This window comes from Balaenoptera physalus (genome assembly GCF_965194825.1).
Source record: "Balaenoptera physalus genome assembly, chromosome: 2".
NCBI lineage: Eukaryota > Metazoa > Chordata > Mammalia > Artiodactyla > Balaenopteridae > Balaenoptera > Balaenoptera physalus.
This window is the reverse complement of record NC_138883.1, coordinates 134,859,775-134,876,255: the sequence shown is the minus strand read 5'-3', so window position 1 is coordinate 134,876,255 and position 16,481 is coordinate 134,859,775. Positions and strand designations below refer to the sequence as shown.

Sequence of the window (16,481 nt, the reverse complement as noted above, 5' to 3'; positions counted from 1 at the left end):
TCTTTAGAATAACACAGTGGAGAGTATTTTAAAGGAACACTGGGGGAAATTTTAGCTAGAAACATGAAGCTGCCTGTGGAGGTAGAGGGAAGAAAGGCATAGAGTGACTTTGACTTGAGAAAAAGGGGGTTATTTGCAGGAAGTCTTCCCCAGCCCAGTCAACAAGCACCCTTGACTTATGAACATGGCCAGCTCCCATTTGCCAAGCAGATGTGAACCCGACTCTCTCTAATGGAACTACTAGGAGTTTGGCATTGCGTCAGGGGTAATGGCTCGCAGAAAGTCCAGTTCTTAGATGAAGGCAAAATAATATTTAATGAAAGAAGAAAAACATCAAACCTCTTCTCTGTTGTGGACTATTGAACAGGTAAATGTTACCTTGCCTTCAGAGTTAAGAGCCAGTCAGGGTACCACCAATGTGAACATTCGTTCAGCATCACGGAGATTGACAAGGACTTCAGATACGGTCCTTGATAAACAAGCACTCTGTGGGCAAACTTCAGAAGGCCACCTTCTGCTTCTAAGACTTGGCACAAAGGGTTGACATTTAGTGAAAAGACCACATTTATAAGCTCTGGCTACAGGCACACACACCTCCAAGAAGCTCCTAGGAGCAGAGTAGGAGACAAAAGCTGGTGGAGGGGCGCCTTCCTCTGAAGAGGGAACCATGGGCAGAGCTTGTCCTGGACGTGCCCACGTGCCCAAGATGCCACCACCAAGGACAACTTAAAACGTCACACCCCCTTCTAATTACCGTTGTCCTAAATCAGCCGCACCGACTTCATGGCCTAGCCAAACCCTCGCACCAGTGCCACGGTCCATAAATTAAGCTAGCAACCACAGTAAGATAATTTTCCAATAATAACTTTTCACAGTTTCCTGCAGCATCAAAGTAAAATCAACATGTCAAGTTCTGTTCTGCAGTGAGAGAAGAGAAACCTGTGAAAATGAGTTGGACGGGGGGCGGGAGATAGATTTCTTGTGGGTTCTTTTTAACAACAAAAAAACAACTCCCACCCTCCACCTCCCGCTGCTAGGTTTGGTCCAGAGCTCCCAAGTAGAGACTTGTTTGGGCTAGTGAAGGCCTTTTCCCATCTGGGACATTCATTTTCCTAGCAGAGCAGGCTGTTAATCAGTGTCGTCCAAAAAACCAGTGAGCTCCACAGTTTTAGTGTGTGTTTCTGCCGCCCTGCTGATGGGATTGTAATGGGATTTTCACAGCTGAAGAAGGCAAAGCCCCTCTCCAACGATCCCCCTTTCCTTCCTCCAAGAAAAGACATTTGTGAATGATTCCACATGACAGCAACGTGTGCATGACTTGAGGTCCAGTAATTGTTTTCACACTAATTTTTACTTGTGATTGCTTCCCCTCTCCCAGTCAGGTGAGTTTTTAAAGATAGATAGATGGATAGAGAGACATCAACAGACAGACAGAGATCTCCTGATATTTCTGTTTTTCAGGCATAAATAAATTTACTAAGAAGCTTCGAAATCCCTACGCCATCGACAATGATGAGCTACTAGACTTCCTCTCCAGAGTTCCGTCTGATGTTCAAAAGGTATGTAATGAACGCTCACCACCAACAGGGGCCCTGACCCTGAAGTCTGGCCTGCCCCAGAGCCAGACGAGCACAGGACTGTGCTTGTGTGAGTCATTGAGATAATGAATCAGAAAATCCTTAAAGAGGCCTGCCTTGCAGGGAGGTGGCAAGAAAACCTTTGTCCAGAAGCATGAGATGATTGGGGAAAATTATCCGGAAAAAGAGCTACTTAAGAATGATCTGGAACTCACACTGCGAGGCTGTAGTGCAGTGAGGTTTGCCCCTTTTCTGATCGTTTGCCTTCCCAAAGAGGATAAGATGGGCTCAGCGAGTAGGAGAGCGTGAGATCCAGAGCTGGGGGAGGCTTGCTTATTTTCCCCCTCTTCCGGTTGGCAGGCATTCTACGGAAGTAGGGGGCAAGAGGATTACTCTTTTGATTCTTCTTTGCCCCGATTATCTCCTAGGCCACCCTCCTATCCCTTTCCCTTTGAAGACTTAAAGATGCTGAGGGCAAAGCCCCCACTTACTCTAATACACATAGAGGCAGAGACAGCATGCAATAATTTGAGATCAATCAGAAGTATTATTCACAGGTAATGGTCACTTAGTCCAGCAGTGTCCCTTTTCTTTGGATACACAGAGCTTAACCAAGGCAACAATACCAGAAAGTCCATAGAGCAGCCTAATTCAGGCCCCTGCAGATCAGTCTGCTATAAATCCAGAGGCGGGAGGGCAGGCAAAGACCTCTCTAATGGAGGAGAGAAATCATAGAATAGGTAGATGGGGAGACCATGGCATGAAATGCCATCATGACGATCAAAGATACAATCTTTTATTATCTGAGAGAATCCCAAATCAAGTATCAATTTCTAGGCCACTGTACCATAATTCATTTCCCGGCAGCTCCGGGTGCATCGCAGAGACGTAAGGCTGAAAGGCCCCAGAGAGTTTCTTTCCCCTTCATTCCAACTTCTAGAGATTAAAATAGACCTTGTGATGCTTTTTCTTTTAACCTTCATTTAATGATATAATTATCTATTAAAATGCATTCTATAAATATGAATTTCCTTGTTAACATTGCATTGCATGATTGTAAAATAGTAACTTGGCCCCTGTTTGTTAGGCCTTGACGATTGGCAGGCGTGTCATCCCCTAGGGGACCTTCACAAGACACTCTAAAGAAAGCATGCTTTTTTCACATATCTGCTTTCCACCAAGTGTAGCTCAGTTTATGTGATGGGGTAGGATGTCCTTGGGGAGTTTGGCACAAATACTCAAAATAGTGAGCACATGTGGTCTGTAATGCAATACTTTAAATAAAGCCATTCCACCATCAGCCTATCAAAGCCCACACACCAAAGCAATACGACTGCAACGTACCATCACTTGAGTCACAATGTGAGTTTGTGCCTGCATCCTTGAAGAATGGAAATTCCCATCAAGCCCCCGCTAGGGATTATCTGTGCACAGTTTGGGCAACAGCCCTGAGCGAGGTCATCCAGTTGGAGTTGGCGTGAATACAGAGGGATACAACAAAAGAGCATTTGAGGAAGATGTACAGTAAGCTAGTAAGATCTCCGTGTATCTCCAAGAGCACTTGCTAATAACACAGTAGACAGTTTGCCACTGGGGACTCCCCACATGTTCATATTTGTCACAGATGTTTTAGCCATTACATTGTAAATGAAATTCATTTATAAGAGAAATCTTTTATTAGTCTGGGGCCAGCATTAATTTCAACATTTCTGCCCCCTCTGGCAAAAGAAATGTATGTAATTGGCAGAGATTTTTTCCCCCAAGATTTTAGATATTTCTAAATGAATAATTCTTAGTAAGTTGCTGTATCATATACTAAGATAAACATTCCCAAGAGGCTGTTATTAAGCTCTTTTCTGGTTGAACACGGGCATACACAGAACTAAAACCATCTAGCAGTGCTGAGAGCAGGTAGAAACCCAGAAACCCATGCATCTCATTAGAAAAATCTGCTTTTAATATTTTGGTTTCAAGAAATGATGCATGACTCTTCAAATCCTTCCTGCAATTAATCCCTCCATGTTCCTGTGTTTAGAAAATGATTCATTACCTTTGAACCTTCCTTCCTTTGCCTTGGTGTGTCCTCGGGGAGCCATTAGCACACTGTGGTGAGCTAGGGTTACCTAACTGCCAGCGTCACGTCTGTCTGTTTTCACAGGTGCAGTATGCAGAGTTGAAGCCCGGCAGCGGCCAGAGCCCCCTTCGGAAGAAGCGCAGCGCACTCTAGGACACACGCCGACTTTGGATGCCAGCACCCGATTCCGTGTTGGGTTGATTAGACCAATATTCTCTCTCGTTCAGTGGTATCCGTGGTGTCAGTCTGAAATGCGTGCTGTGTGGAGCCCTGTCTGTATCCGCCCCCTTCTTCGTGGCACAGATGCACGCACGTGTGTGTGCATCCATGTGCAGGGGCGTCCTGGTTGCATCTTGAGTCAGCCCAGCAAAAGGGAACAACCCAGAGACGGTAAAAGACTCACATCCCTTCTCAAATAGGAGCTAAAGCAAGGCTTCCATGGGTCTGAGCACCCTCCTTGAGAACAGCCAGGAGGCCACTTGGATTCGAGCATGACTTTGAACTCGTTTTCACACATCCGACAGATCCTCATTAAGATTCAGTTATTTTCACTCCCCACCCCTGCACTCCTTTCAGATGATTGTTCATGAGTCCGTTTTTTCCTCTGAGTTAACAAGTCCTTGATAGATAGTCACCGTCCACCCAAATAATGTATATTATAAATAGATTTTTAAAAATAATTACCAGGATTAGCCCAATTCTTTAGGGATCTTTCAGCCGTAATTACCAAAGACCTATATGTAAAATTTCAGTAAGCTGCTTGGTGCTGGATGCCAGCCTGCATCGTGGCCCGTTGCTGGCAATGGATGCCCCAGGAAGGCCCCAAGGGATCATTCACCCAAAACCTGAAGGTTTCATGAAAGTATGTCGTTGCCTCAAACAGCCATTTCTTCTGACTTGACTTTTTGCTTATCTCCCAAATAAAATCTCAATATTATAGCTTGAGAAAGAGGGGGAGGGGAATGACTGAATGAATTCTGAGAAGTGTTTTGAAAGATAAAGGCTGAGGAGCAAGGGACCAATGTATGTGGCTGCTTATCTGATTGTCATACTCCCTTCATTTGCCTGCGTTTTTAAGAAAGTAAAAATGCTGTAGCAATCCAAATGGATCTTTTGTTCCTGAGCAAAACAGGCTACACATAATAAAAATATATCTCAGAACCCCATTCCTAGAAAAGTACCACCCCGAAGTCTTTTTGAGTATATCAGTCTTCACCATTTCACCGTAACCCCCTGCAAGTAAAAATCCCAATTTTTATGCATATATAAAATGTATACAGATACCTTTCTGTTCAAATGATATTTAAGTTGTAAAGACTGTATTTTGTTGACACATACTTTGTATGTGCAGATTTATATATATATAATATATATATATGTATTGTAAAGAAAAGTTGAGGTAAAAAGATCTAATAGTGAGTTTTACTGTGTTTTTTTTTTTCCTCTCTCTCTCTCTGGGTTGTAATTTAATAATCTTCAAACAAAATGTTTATGAAAAATGCCAAAGATTCTAAACCTTATCATCCTGTGTCTGTTTTTCTTCATATTCTATCTTCCTGGGTTGCTTTCTGGCTGAGCCAGATTTCTGCATGATTTGATTTACTTCAAGTTAATGAAGCTGGCTGAAAAAGAACCTTGCAGAAATTATAAAAGCTCCAGTAAATCTCTGAGTTGTACATACAATAGATACCCAAGAACCTCTTTTGTTAAACCAGTTAATCTTCTGTGTAAACAATGCCTCATTGTCTCACTCCCAACTACCATCTAGTTTATCATAGTCTGTCATTTTGTAACGACCTAAGTCAGACATTTTTAAACAGACACGTGAGATCTGATCAGTCATTTGAATGAAAACTTTCAGCAGCAGAATAACCCCTTATTTATTTAAAAGTGGAACCAATACTTTATTGTTGTTCTCTTGCAATAGAATTTCAAAATGAAATAATTCGCCTGAAAAGAAGGCATCATTAGTTAGACTTATCTCTTCTGTAGTCCCTCTGGAATTTTCAGCATTAAGTTTAGGATACAAACAGCAGCTGGGATGCAAGAGCAAGGACAGAATCAACCTTTAGTAAACTGTATGGAAAACAATTGTTAATTGATTAAGTAGGCATGGGATGTTAAAAATGAATGCTATCTGCAAGTGAAATGTTAAGATTCCTACAAGTCAAACTCGTATGAAAGATTCGGGGATGGTTTAGATAAAGTTTATGGATTATGGTTTCACAGTGTGATAATTAAAGATAATTTAGTAGGAATGTTGAAGTCTGGCCAAGCTCTCCTGGTTCTCTTCTCACACCTCACACACCAGTTTCCAGTCCTGCTTGGTGTCTTACAGGCATCTCTTCCTCAGCAGTTCGGAAATTCAGCATTATCTTTCCCTCCATGTGTTCAGGACCCCTAACCCCACAGTCTCCTTCTAGCTTTGTTATTCCCCTTATTGGAGCAGGCATCTTATGGGCTGGGGGGCCCTTGGCATCCCTTTTTTATTCCTCATGCTTTTATCACCATCTCCCAACCCATAAAATCTGGTAGATCAGTGTTGACACGTTATCTTGTCCGTTTATGTTTTGTACATTTCCAATCGCGACCACCCAAGGCACCGCCCAAGCTGAGGCCTCTATAACCTCTCACAAGTCAAGGTAGGTAATGGTGCCAATTACATTATGCCAGGTCAGTATTCATTCAGATTATTCTTTTCCCTTGAAATAGTTTCTCCCCAGTTTCTATCCAAATTAATTCTACCCTCCTTCAAAACTTTCAGAAGTCTCCTGCCCACATTGGCTTTCTTAGTTCCTTGGCTGGATTAGAGTCCATCTTTCTCTTGCACCCCGACATCTTAGATATCTTTCTGGCATCTGCCGTATTCTGCCATCGCTCATAATTACCAGAGGCCTTGACTCCCACTTCCCTCCACTGGATAGCCCATCCTATCTGGCATCTAATAGTCACTCAGAAAATACATGATTAACTGACCAGGTCATAGAGAACATTTCTTTCTCTGCCTTTTCATGTGTGATTCTCAGAACAGAGAGCTGAGCTGAATAAATTAGTGTGGTCTATCCCAGGAAATAATTTCTTGCATTAAGTGCACACCTCATATTATGTGATACTACTTATAAGCTCTGGCCATGTTGATTATAAACTTTTAAATTAAACAGTGTCATATTTGGAGAAGTCCTTACCTACATATCAAAGGAAAATATAATGTTTATTTGTAGGTGGTAAAACAATTTTTGATTCTTTTTCTTATTATTTATCACTGAACAAACATATATTGAATGTTGATGATATACTTGAACAAAACAGATTACCTACATATCAAAGGAAAATATAATGTTTATTTGTAGGTGGTAAAACAATTTTTGATTCTTTTTCTTATTTATCACTGAACAAACATATAATGAATGTTGATGATATACTTGAACAAAACAGATTACATTCCCTTGGTAGAGCCAGGCATTAAACAAATATTTTCAAGCAATGGCATGACATTCTCAGATTCAGCTTTTAAAGTGATCATTCTGACTGCAGTGGGTACACTAGCAATTACGAATGACCAGAGAAGAGCCAGTTGTAGAGCTCCTGATAAGTTGATGTTTGCCTGGACTTTCAAATAAGGGCACTGGAAAAAGAAACACATATAAGTGAAATCAGAGAATGGTTAAGAGATTAAAGTGAGCAGGACTTCACAATTGCTTGACTATGGAGTGAGGGAGAGAGTAGATCAAGGATGGCACTCAGTCCTCTTGTCTCTGGGTCTAGAAAGATCATCTCGCCTTTTACCAAGAGAGAGGATTGTAAGAGCATCCAGGGGAAGAACTGCAGGAGCCCAATTTTAGATGGCGTTGAATTTGGGATGCTTGAGAAGCCTCCAAACGGGGATGTCTATGAGGTGACTGAAATGGAGCTAAAAGAAATACACTGTACTTGAGAGAGATACATTTAAGGGCCAACAGTCATAGAAGATGAATGAAGCTACATGCTTTAAGAGATTGAACTCAACACTCATAGTCATATATATATAAAGATTAGTCAGCTAAGACTGTAAATAGAAATAGAATTAAATAGGAAAGCAGTAAGCATGTGCTGTCATAGAATTCAAGGATAGAGCATGTTTCCAGAAAAGTGTGGTCGGTAGTGCTAAATGCCACTGTGATCACATAGATTGAGGACAGAATGATGACCTTAATGACATGGCAGTTTGGGAGGACCTTGGCAACAAGTCATTTCAGGGGAGTGGTAGGAGTAGAAAAGATTGAGGTTGAGACGTGAGTGGATGTCAGAATGTGGAGACTGAATGAAGGTAACTTTGCAAATTTCCACTGGAGGGAGATGAGGGAGAGAGGGCAGAGATTGGGAATGAAAGAAGGGCTACAGGATGATTGTAGTAAGAGGAAAAATTAGATGTGTCATGAACTCAGTATATACCCATCAGCTACAAAAAATTCTTCATGAGTATGAGATGGAGTTAACTATATTCATTATTTAAAATTACGTTCTGTCAAAACCCACCTCATTTATGTAGTCTTAATCTAACTTTTATGGCAACAGAATGGTTGAAAAATCGAAATAGAATATTCTCTGAAAATATAATGAGTAGTCAATTGAAAATTGAATAAAAGTTGAAGAGTGACTTCTCAAGAATGGCTTAAAGCACATTACCTCTTTATATAGGTCTCTTTGTATAAAACCTGCCATTCTGTTCCGGCATTTTAATGTAATAATTTACACAGGAAAATGGATAGTCAAGCACATCAGAACGGTTAACATTTTATAGCACTTATCAAATGCCAGATACTTTCTAGGTGCTTTAGATGTAATAACACATTTAATAATTTTTTGAAAAGCAACTATGATATTCCCTCTAAATACTTATTAAAAAAAAAACAAAACACCGATCTTATACAAACTCTCCTAGAAAACAGCAAAAAAGATTACACTCTTCTACACATTTTATGAGACCAGGATAATCTTCATCCCAAAACTCAACAAGATGATACAAGAATGGAAAATTACTTACCAAAATCCCTCATGAATATAAATGTAAAATTATGAAAGATATATAAGCCTCTACACTGAAGAAAATTAATGAAAGGAAGAAGATATACAAATGATGGGGTTCATGGATTAGAAATTCAATATATTAAGATGTCAACAGACTGAATGTAAGCCTGGTAAAAATTAGAGGGTTTTTTTTTTTTTTGCAGAAATTAATCAGCTGACTCTAAAATGTATATGGAAATACAAGAGTTCAAGAATAGCCAAAGCAATCTTACAGGTAATAACTCTAGCAGATGTCCAGATGTATTACAAAGCTATTGTGACTAAGACAATGTGGTATTGGCACAAGCGTGGACAAATATATCAAAGAAGTAGAAAAGACCAGAAGCAGACCCACACATATTTGGTAACCTGTGACCTAATTTATGTCAAAGGTAACATATTTGCAATGCATAGGGAAAAGACCTTTTTGGAAAATGATGCTGGGTTATTTTAGTATCCATGTGGTTAAAATGAATCTTGACCTCTTCCATATATAATTTACAAGAATCAATTCCATATGAGTTTGCAGGTCCAAAAGTGGATGGCAAAATAAAGATTTCAGAAAAAGACATAGGAAAATATTTTCACATCTATGTGATAAGCAAAAAGATTTCTTAAACTGGAGACAAGATGCTAATAATAAAGGGAAAATACTGTTAAGTTGTTGATCATTACAATTAATCTTTTCCTCAAAAAATATGACTGAGTGTAAAGATAAGCCACAAAGTGGGAGAAGATATGCAATCTCTATATGTAAACTGACAAAGGATTCTTATCCGGAATACGTAAAGAATTTCTACAATGAAAAGGCCTATAACCCAGTAGAAAAATGGGCAAAAGACTTGAACAGGCACTGTACAAATGAGCCTATCCAAATGGCCAGCAAATATATAAAAAGATGCTTAACATCATTAGTCATCAGGCAAATGGAAACTGAAATCACAAAATGATACAATTGCACAAAGCCAGAATAACTAAAGTAGGAAAGTCAATATTAAGCATTATCGAGAATATGGGAAAAAAATTCTCATACTTGCTGGTGGGTGGGAACATAAATTGGTACAACCACTTTGGAAAACTGGTTGGCAGTATCTATTAAAGCTGGCTATATGAATACCCTATGACCCTTCCCCCAGGTTTACTCTTAGGTTTATAACCAATAGATATGTGCATGTCAATAAAAGGCATGCCTGAGAATATTTGTAGTGGCGCTACTTGTATAATTCCAAACTAGAAACAGTATATATATATATAGATATAGATACCCATCAATCGCTGGGTTGATCAGTAAATTGTGACTCTACAATGGAATACATAGAGAAATGAAATGAAAAACTGTTACATGCAACAACATGGACAAATTTCACAAACAATGTTGAGCAAAAGGAACAAGACAGATGCACAGATAAATGCAATGTATGATTTCATTTATGTCAAGTTCAAAAACAGGGAGAATACAGTCTATGGTGTTAGAAGTCAGGAGGCTGTGGGGATAGTGACTAAAAGAATGTATGAGTGGGCTCCTGGGATGATGGTAATGGTCAGTTGTTTTGGTTTGGACTCTAGTTACGTGAACTTGTTCACTTTGTGAAATTCCCTGAACTTAAGACTAATGTAATTTCCTGCATGTTTCCTAAAAAGAAAAGAAAAACGATGAAGCATGACAATTTTATCCCTAATTTACAATGAAAGAAACCAAGACCAATCACTGTTAAGTATTTTAAACATGAAAAGAGAGAACCCATTCAAATAAACCTTTAAAATTGTGTAAGAGTTGGAAGTCACTTTAAACGATAAACCCAAAGAAGGCAGTTCTTACATAATCTTATTGCCTTTGAGTATTCGATTTCATGTTAAATCAACCATCAGTTTTAAAAAATCTTTATTATCAGGAGTACTAAAAATGACTTCTAACTGATTACATGATGGAGCATTAAAAAGTTGCTTTGCATGAGCAAACTGACCCATAAAACCTCAGAATCCTAAGTGTTCCAGAAAATTTTAACTTTTTACAGTTTATACTTAGGTTCATTGAGCCTGGCATCCTAGGACAACATCTCTCACATGAGTTATTTTTTTTCCCTTTTCACCTATTAAAGCTTGTAAAGCAAAAAGGTGATGGAATTTTTGTGGTTCCTGAGAAAGGCTATGTGTCTTCTCTCCCATGGGAAGAAATAGAGATAGATGATGATAGATGATAGATAGATAGGTAGATAGATAGATAGATAGATTGATAGATAGGTGATGGATAGATAGATGATAAATGGATGATAGAGATAGATGATAGATATAAATATAGATGATATAGATGAGAGTATGTATACACATATATATGCATATATATCTATATTGCTGAAGTGAAAACTTTACCTTCTTAGGCTCAGTAGTTGGAGGCCTACAAATTAAACTCAACTAACAGATTAACAAGAGAAAGAACAGATTTTAACCTTGTAAGGGAGTTCACAAAGAAATGTGACTCAAAGAGGGCAGTTGAATTTGGGACTTAAACACCATCTTAAGAGGCGAAGGGAAGGAGGAGAAGGGCATGTAAAATGGGAAGACAAATGACTTGTTAGAGGGGAGAAGGGAGGAACAGCACATGGGAAAACAGATGACTTTTAGGAAAATTAGATTGGCCCTTAGGAGAATAGACAGATGGGAGACAGGATAGTTTTGTGGCAATGTCTCTCTAGGTGTGGTGCCTTTTCATTGTCCCTGGTGATAAGAGTCAACCTTCCTAGGTTACTCTTGGGCAGGGGATTTAAAACAACTGAGTTCTTTTTGGGAGGCTCTGCTTTCAGTCAGATAAAGGAGTTCAGAAAAAAAAAAAATCATCTGTTGATTCTCAAATGTCTTCAGTTCAAAATAATTTTTATGTCACAACGGTATTTTCTGTACTCCTTCAATATGTATATACATACACATGTATAGTCGTACGTTTTTGTGAAATTTCACATATCTCCAAAAATTGATCCAAAGACTCCAATTAAGAACCCAAGAACTGCGTGTTCAGGTGAAACATTAGAAGTTTGTCTCTTGCTGCATTTGAAACCTCAGGGTGCAGGGTGTGTTTTTCTAGGAGCCCAATGTCAGTAGCCTGCTCATTGCCAGAATCTGACTCATTTATTTCTGATCCAGCTTTTCTCTGGGAAATGTTTTATTAAGCTAGTCTTTATAGGCTGAAAAATCCTAAAATTTCAGTTGGTTTTCCATTCCCTTAATTCATTACAATAATACATACAAGCTTCTACCCTCCATGTATTTTCATTATCAGATCAAAACAACTGGTTGGAAAAGTGAAAACACATGAAATCATTTGTTTAACTGCATAATAAATAGCTGCCATAACTGACTCAGTATGCATCTACCCAATAAATGCTTGGTGTGAGTTTGTTTTTGTTTTGGCATTTTTATCCCCAAAAGGCCTGCGCAACCCAGAGCAGTGGTCCAGCCAAGCAAAGTTAACAGGGACAAGTGGAACATTCCTGGCACAGTGAAGGGAGACTGCAGATTGGTTTTATTTAGTCGAGGCATGAATCACCTGTTGGGCTCTATGTTGGGCTGCACCCAGGCAGAAACTGGAGGTTGCTGGACACGAATCTGGTATAAGAAGTGGGAGGCTTTGATTTGTATTTCTCTAATGATTAGTGATGTTGAACATCCTTTCATGTGTTTGTTGGCAATCTGTATATCTTCTTTGGAGAAATGTCTATTTAGGTCTTCTGCCCATTTTTGGATTGGGTTGTTTGTTTTTTTGATATTGAACTGCATGAGCTACTTGTGTATTTTGGAGATTAATCCTTTGTCAGTTGCTTGGTTTGCAAATATTTTCTCCCATTCTGAGGGTTGTCTTTTCATCTTGTTTATGGTTTCCTTTGCTGTGCAAAAACTTTTAAGTTTCATTAGATCCCATTTGTTTATTTTTGTTTTTATTTCCATTTCTCTAGGAGGTGGGTCAAAAAGGATCTTGCTGTGATTTATGTCATAGAGTGTTCTGCCTATGTTTTCCTCTAAGTTTTATAGTGTCTGGCCTTACATTTAGGTCGTTAATCCATTTTGAGTTTATTTTTGTGTATGGTGTTAGGGAGTGTTCTAATTTCATTCTTTTACATGTAGCTGTCCAGTTTTCCCAGCACCACTTATTGAAGAGCTTGTCTTTTCTCCATTGTATATTCTTGCACTGGTCAGAATGGCCATCATCAAAAAATCTACAAACAATAAATGCTGGAGAGGGTGTGGAGAAAAGGGAACCCTCTTGCACTGTTGGTGGGAATGTAAATTGATACAGCCACTCTGAAGAGCAGTATGGAGGTTACTTAAGAAACGAAAACTGGAACTACCATATGACCCAACAATCGCACTACTGGGCACATACCCTGAGAAAACCATAATTCAAAAAGAGACACGTACCACAATGTTTATTGCAGCACTATTTACGATAGCCAGGATATGGAAGCAACCTAAGTGTCCATCGACAGTTGAATGGATAAAGAAGATGTGACACATATATACAATGGAATATTACTCAGCCATAAAAAGCAAGGAAATTGAGTTATTTGTAGTGAGGTGGATGGACCTAGAGTCTGTCATACAGAGTGAAGTAAGTCAGAAAGAGAAAAACAAATACTGTATGCTAACACATATATATGGAATCTAAAAAAAAAAAGTGGTTCTGAAGAACCAAGGGGCAAGACAGGAATAAAGATGCAGACATAGAGAATGGACTTGAGGACACGGGGAGGGGGAAGGGTAAGCTGGGATGAAGTGAGAGAGTGGCATGGACATATATACACTACCAAATATAAAATAGATAGCTAGTGGGAAGCAGCCACATAGCACAGGGAGATCAGCTCGGTGCTTTGTGACCAACTAGACAGGTGGGCTAGGGAAGGTAGGAGGGAGATGCAAGAGGGAGGGGATATGGGAATATATGTGTACGTATAGCTTATTCACTTTGTTATACAGCAGAAACTAACACAACATTGTAAAGCAATTATACTCCAACAAAGACGTTAAAAAAAAAAAAACATTAAAAAAATAAAAGACTGATGTACTAAAATTGGAATGATACAGAGATTAGCACAGTCCCTGTGAAAGGATGGCATGCAAATTTGTGAAGCGTTCCATAGTTTTTAACAATAACATCTGTGAAATAACAAAAAAAAGTTAAATATGACTTCAACTTTTAAACAATAGTGAAATACTGCACAACAGAAATAGGCTTTCAAAGGAATTTTCAAAACAATGAAATACGCATTGAGTACCTACTACATGCGTAGGAGGTATAATGACTTCATGTTTTCTTGTATGTATTGCTATAATACCCAGGCATTAAAACCAGTGCCAGTATTTCAATTCAATTCTTCTTTTATAATATTTCAAAAATTCTACAAAAAGCTTTCTTTTAATTTTTACCCTAGAGATATTTTCCTATTAATGTGCCTGGCAGCAATTGACCAGTCAGATAAAAACTCCTTTTGATGTAAGTTTTTACGTTAGTAGGATATTTCCAAACTGGTAGAAATACTAATTAGGAAATACTCTGCTTTGATAAATTGTGAAATTAATAAAACTTTCTTGCTTCTGATTAAAAAAAAAGAAGAAGTGGGAAGCACCGCCTCTGACTTTGAGAAAGTGTCAGACATCAATGGCCAGAGACAGGTTCTCTGGTCATGCAGCGCCATAACCCTGACAGAGCTGAGCTTACTAGGGGAGAGACACAGGTACCTGTTGTCTCAAACTCTGAAACTTTTGCCCTTGACTGTGTATACTGATGCCCTCAGGTGCAGCAACTTTTTCCCCAGGGAATTTAGAAGTGCAAGTGCTACCTGGCTTAATACTCTGAGTAGAAAAAAAGCCCCTATCATATAAAAATCATATTTCTTCTTTTTTATATTGTCTGTACTGTGTGTGTGTGTGTATATATATATATATATACTATATATATTCCATTTTAAAATTACCTGAAATGTTTGTGCTGAATATTCTTTTCTCTTCCAAAGCATTAATAAAGATGCTAAAACAGGTCAGCACATAACATTGATCCTTTCAGACCACTGACCAGACACTTCTTTTAAACTAGATCCAGGAGCATTTATCACTATTAAGGGCTTAAAAAGTAATTGGATTCAACTAATCAGTCTGTATTTTTTTTTCCAGCAAATTAAACTGAAAACTGGAGCTTTGTGAAATACCACTGAATCTTCTATATTGATTTTAAATAGCAAACAGAACTTAGGACCTTTTCCAGATAACCCCTCTCACTCAATATTCTCAAGTTTAAGCTTCATAATTTATAGTAGTATATTTGCTTTTAAAACTCTGGGCCGTTACAATCATCGCAGTCGCTACTATTTATTGATGGTCATTTATATTCAAGGCACTTTGAAATCATAGTTTTAGTCAATTACAAAGATATTTTGCATAATTAGCAGGGTCTGTCTAGGCATAAGGTTTTGATCTGTGCTTCAGTTCTTGATTTTACATGAACCACTTTGAAGGAGTCATAGTTAGGAGGTTGCAGGGTGGTGAATACTGTAAGGTCTGAGCCATTTTAGAACTATTGACTTTTGAATGATAAGGTCTCCTGACAGCTCTTTCCTGTGTTTCTTATAAATGGTAACTTGGTCAAACTGTCCATTCCTATCAAGTATTCATATTGACTGTTCCTGTGAAAGATTTCCAAATGAATATTGTCTCATTCATTTGATAATTAATGCCTCCTTTTCTCCTAACCCTTAGATTTCAGCCTAGATTTCGATTATTCATAGTCCTGTGGGAACATGAATGCAATGCACATGTGGTCCTAAAAGTTGCCATTATACACTAATATGTATAAAATAGATAACTAATTAGAACCTGCTGTATAAAAAAAATAAAATAAAATTTAAAAACAAAAAGTTTTAAACCTTATCGTATTGCACATCTCTCCCAGTGTCCTGATAAGCTATACAATTGTTACCTTATTTAATCTGTGTTTCCCTCACTTGCTCTCTTTTACAGCTGTCAATTCTCTAACTCAAAGGTGGCAAACATTTTACACGTCCTAAAACAGGCAATTTAAAAGGGGGGATTTAAAAACTCAGAGGGCTGGTTGAGCCCAGATTTGGACTATGTCGAAATGAAAACCAGTTCCCTTCCTCCAACTGCCTTTCATTAACATTTGACTGTTATTGGCTTGGGTGACCTCAATGATCTGGAGCTAGAAAGAGAGAAGTTCAAGTCCAAGATTGGGTACTATGGTGGTAACTTACTGTATGTCTGGGCAACACACTAATCTTCCTGGAGCCCCAATTTCTTCATTTCTAGATTAGAAATAATAACACCCAAATTATCGGGTTTTGAATAAAGAATATAAATACTCAGCAGTGTCAGGCACACACTCTTTGCTTTTATTAAATTAAGATATATATATGTGTGTGTGTGTGTATATATATATATATATATATATATATATATATATATATATGCAGAAAAGTGCATATATCAAGTGCGTAGTTTGATGAATCTTTACTAATTGAATATCATTATGAAACCAGCACCCAGGTCAAGGAACTTGACATTACCAGCGCCCCAGAAGCCTCTCCTGTGCCTCTTTTCATTCTACCCCTCAAGGGTACATGCACGTTTTCTCAAACTTGGCACTATTGGTATTTGGGGCCGGACACTTCTTTGATGCAGAGCAATGGCAGTGTAATGTTTAGCAGCACCCCTGGCTTCTGACAATTAGATGCCTGTAGTACCTCCCAATCCTGCCAAAATATGACAATCAAAAATGTCTCTAG

At 38.5% G+C, this 16,481-nt stretch overlaps 1 protein-coding gene across 16 annotated transcripts in view; it reads left to right on the top strand.

Annotated features, from left to right (window-relative positions):
* MCTP2 (multiple C2 and transmembrane domain containing 2) overlaps window positions 1–8,546 on the top strand; it is a 259,511-nt gene extending 250,965 nt beyond the window's left edge. For 13 of the 16 annotated variants that reach the window (XM_082449077.1, XM_082449063.1, XM_082449062.1 and 10 more), the window contains one exon: window positions 1,462–3,729. In XM_082449077.1, coding sequence (XP_082305203.1) covers window positions 1,462–1,664 — 203 coding nt within the window. In that variant the 3' untranslated portion in view covers window positions 1,665–3,729. The other 3 variants (XM_082449078.1, XM_082449070.1, XR_014260390.1) reach the window with 2 other exon arrangements.
* Window positions 8,547–16,481: the final 7,935 nt, after the last annotated feature.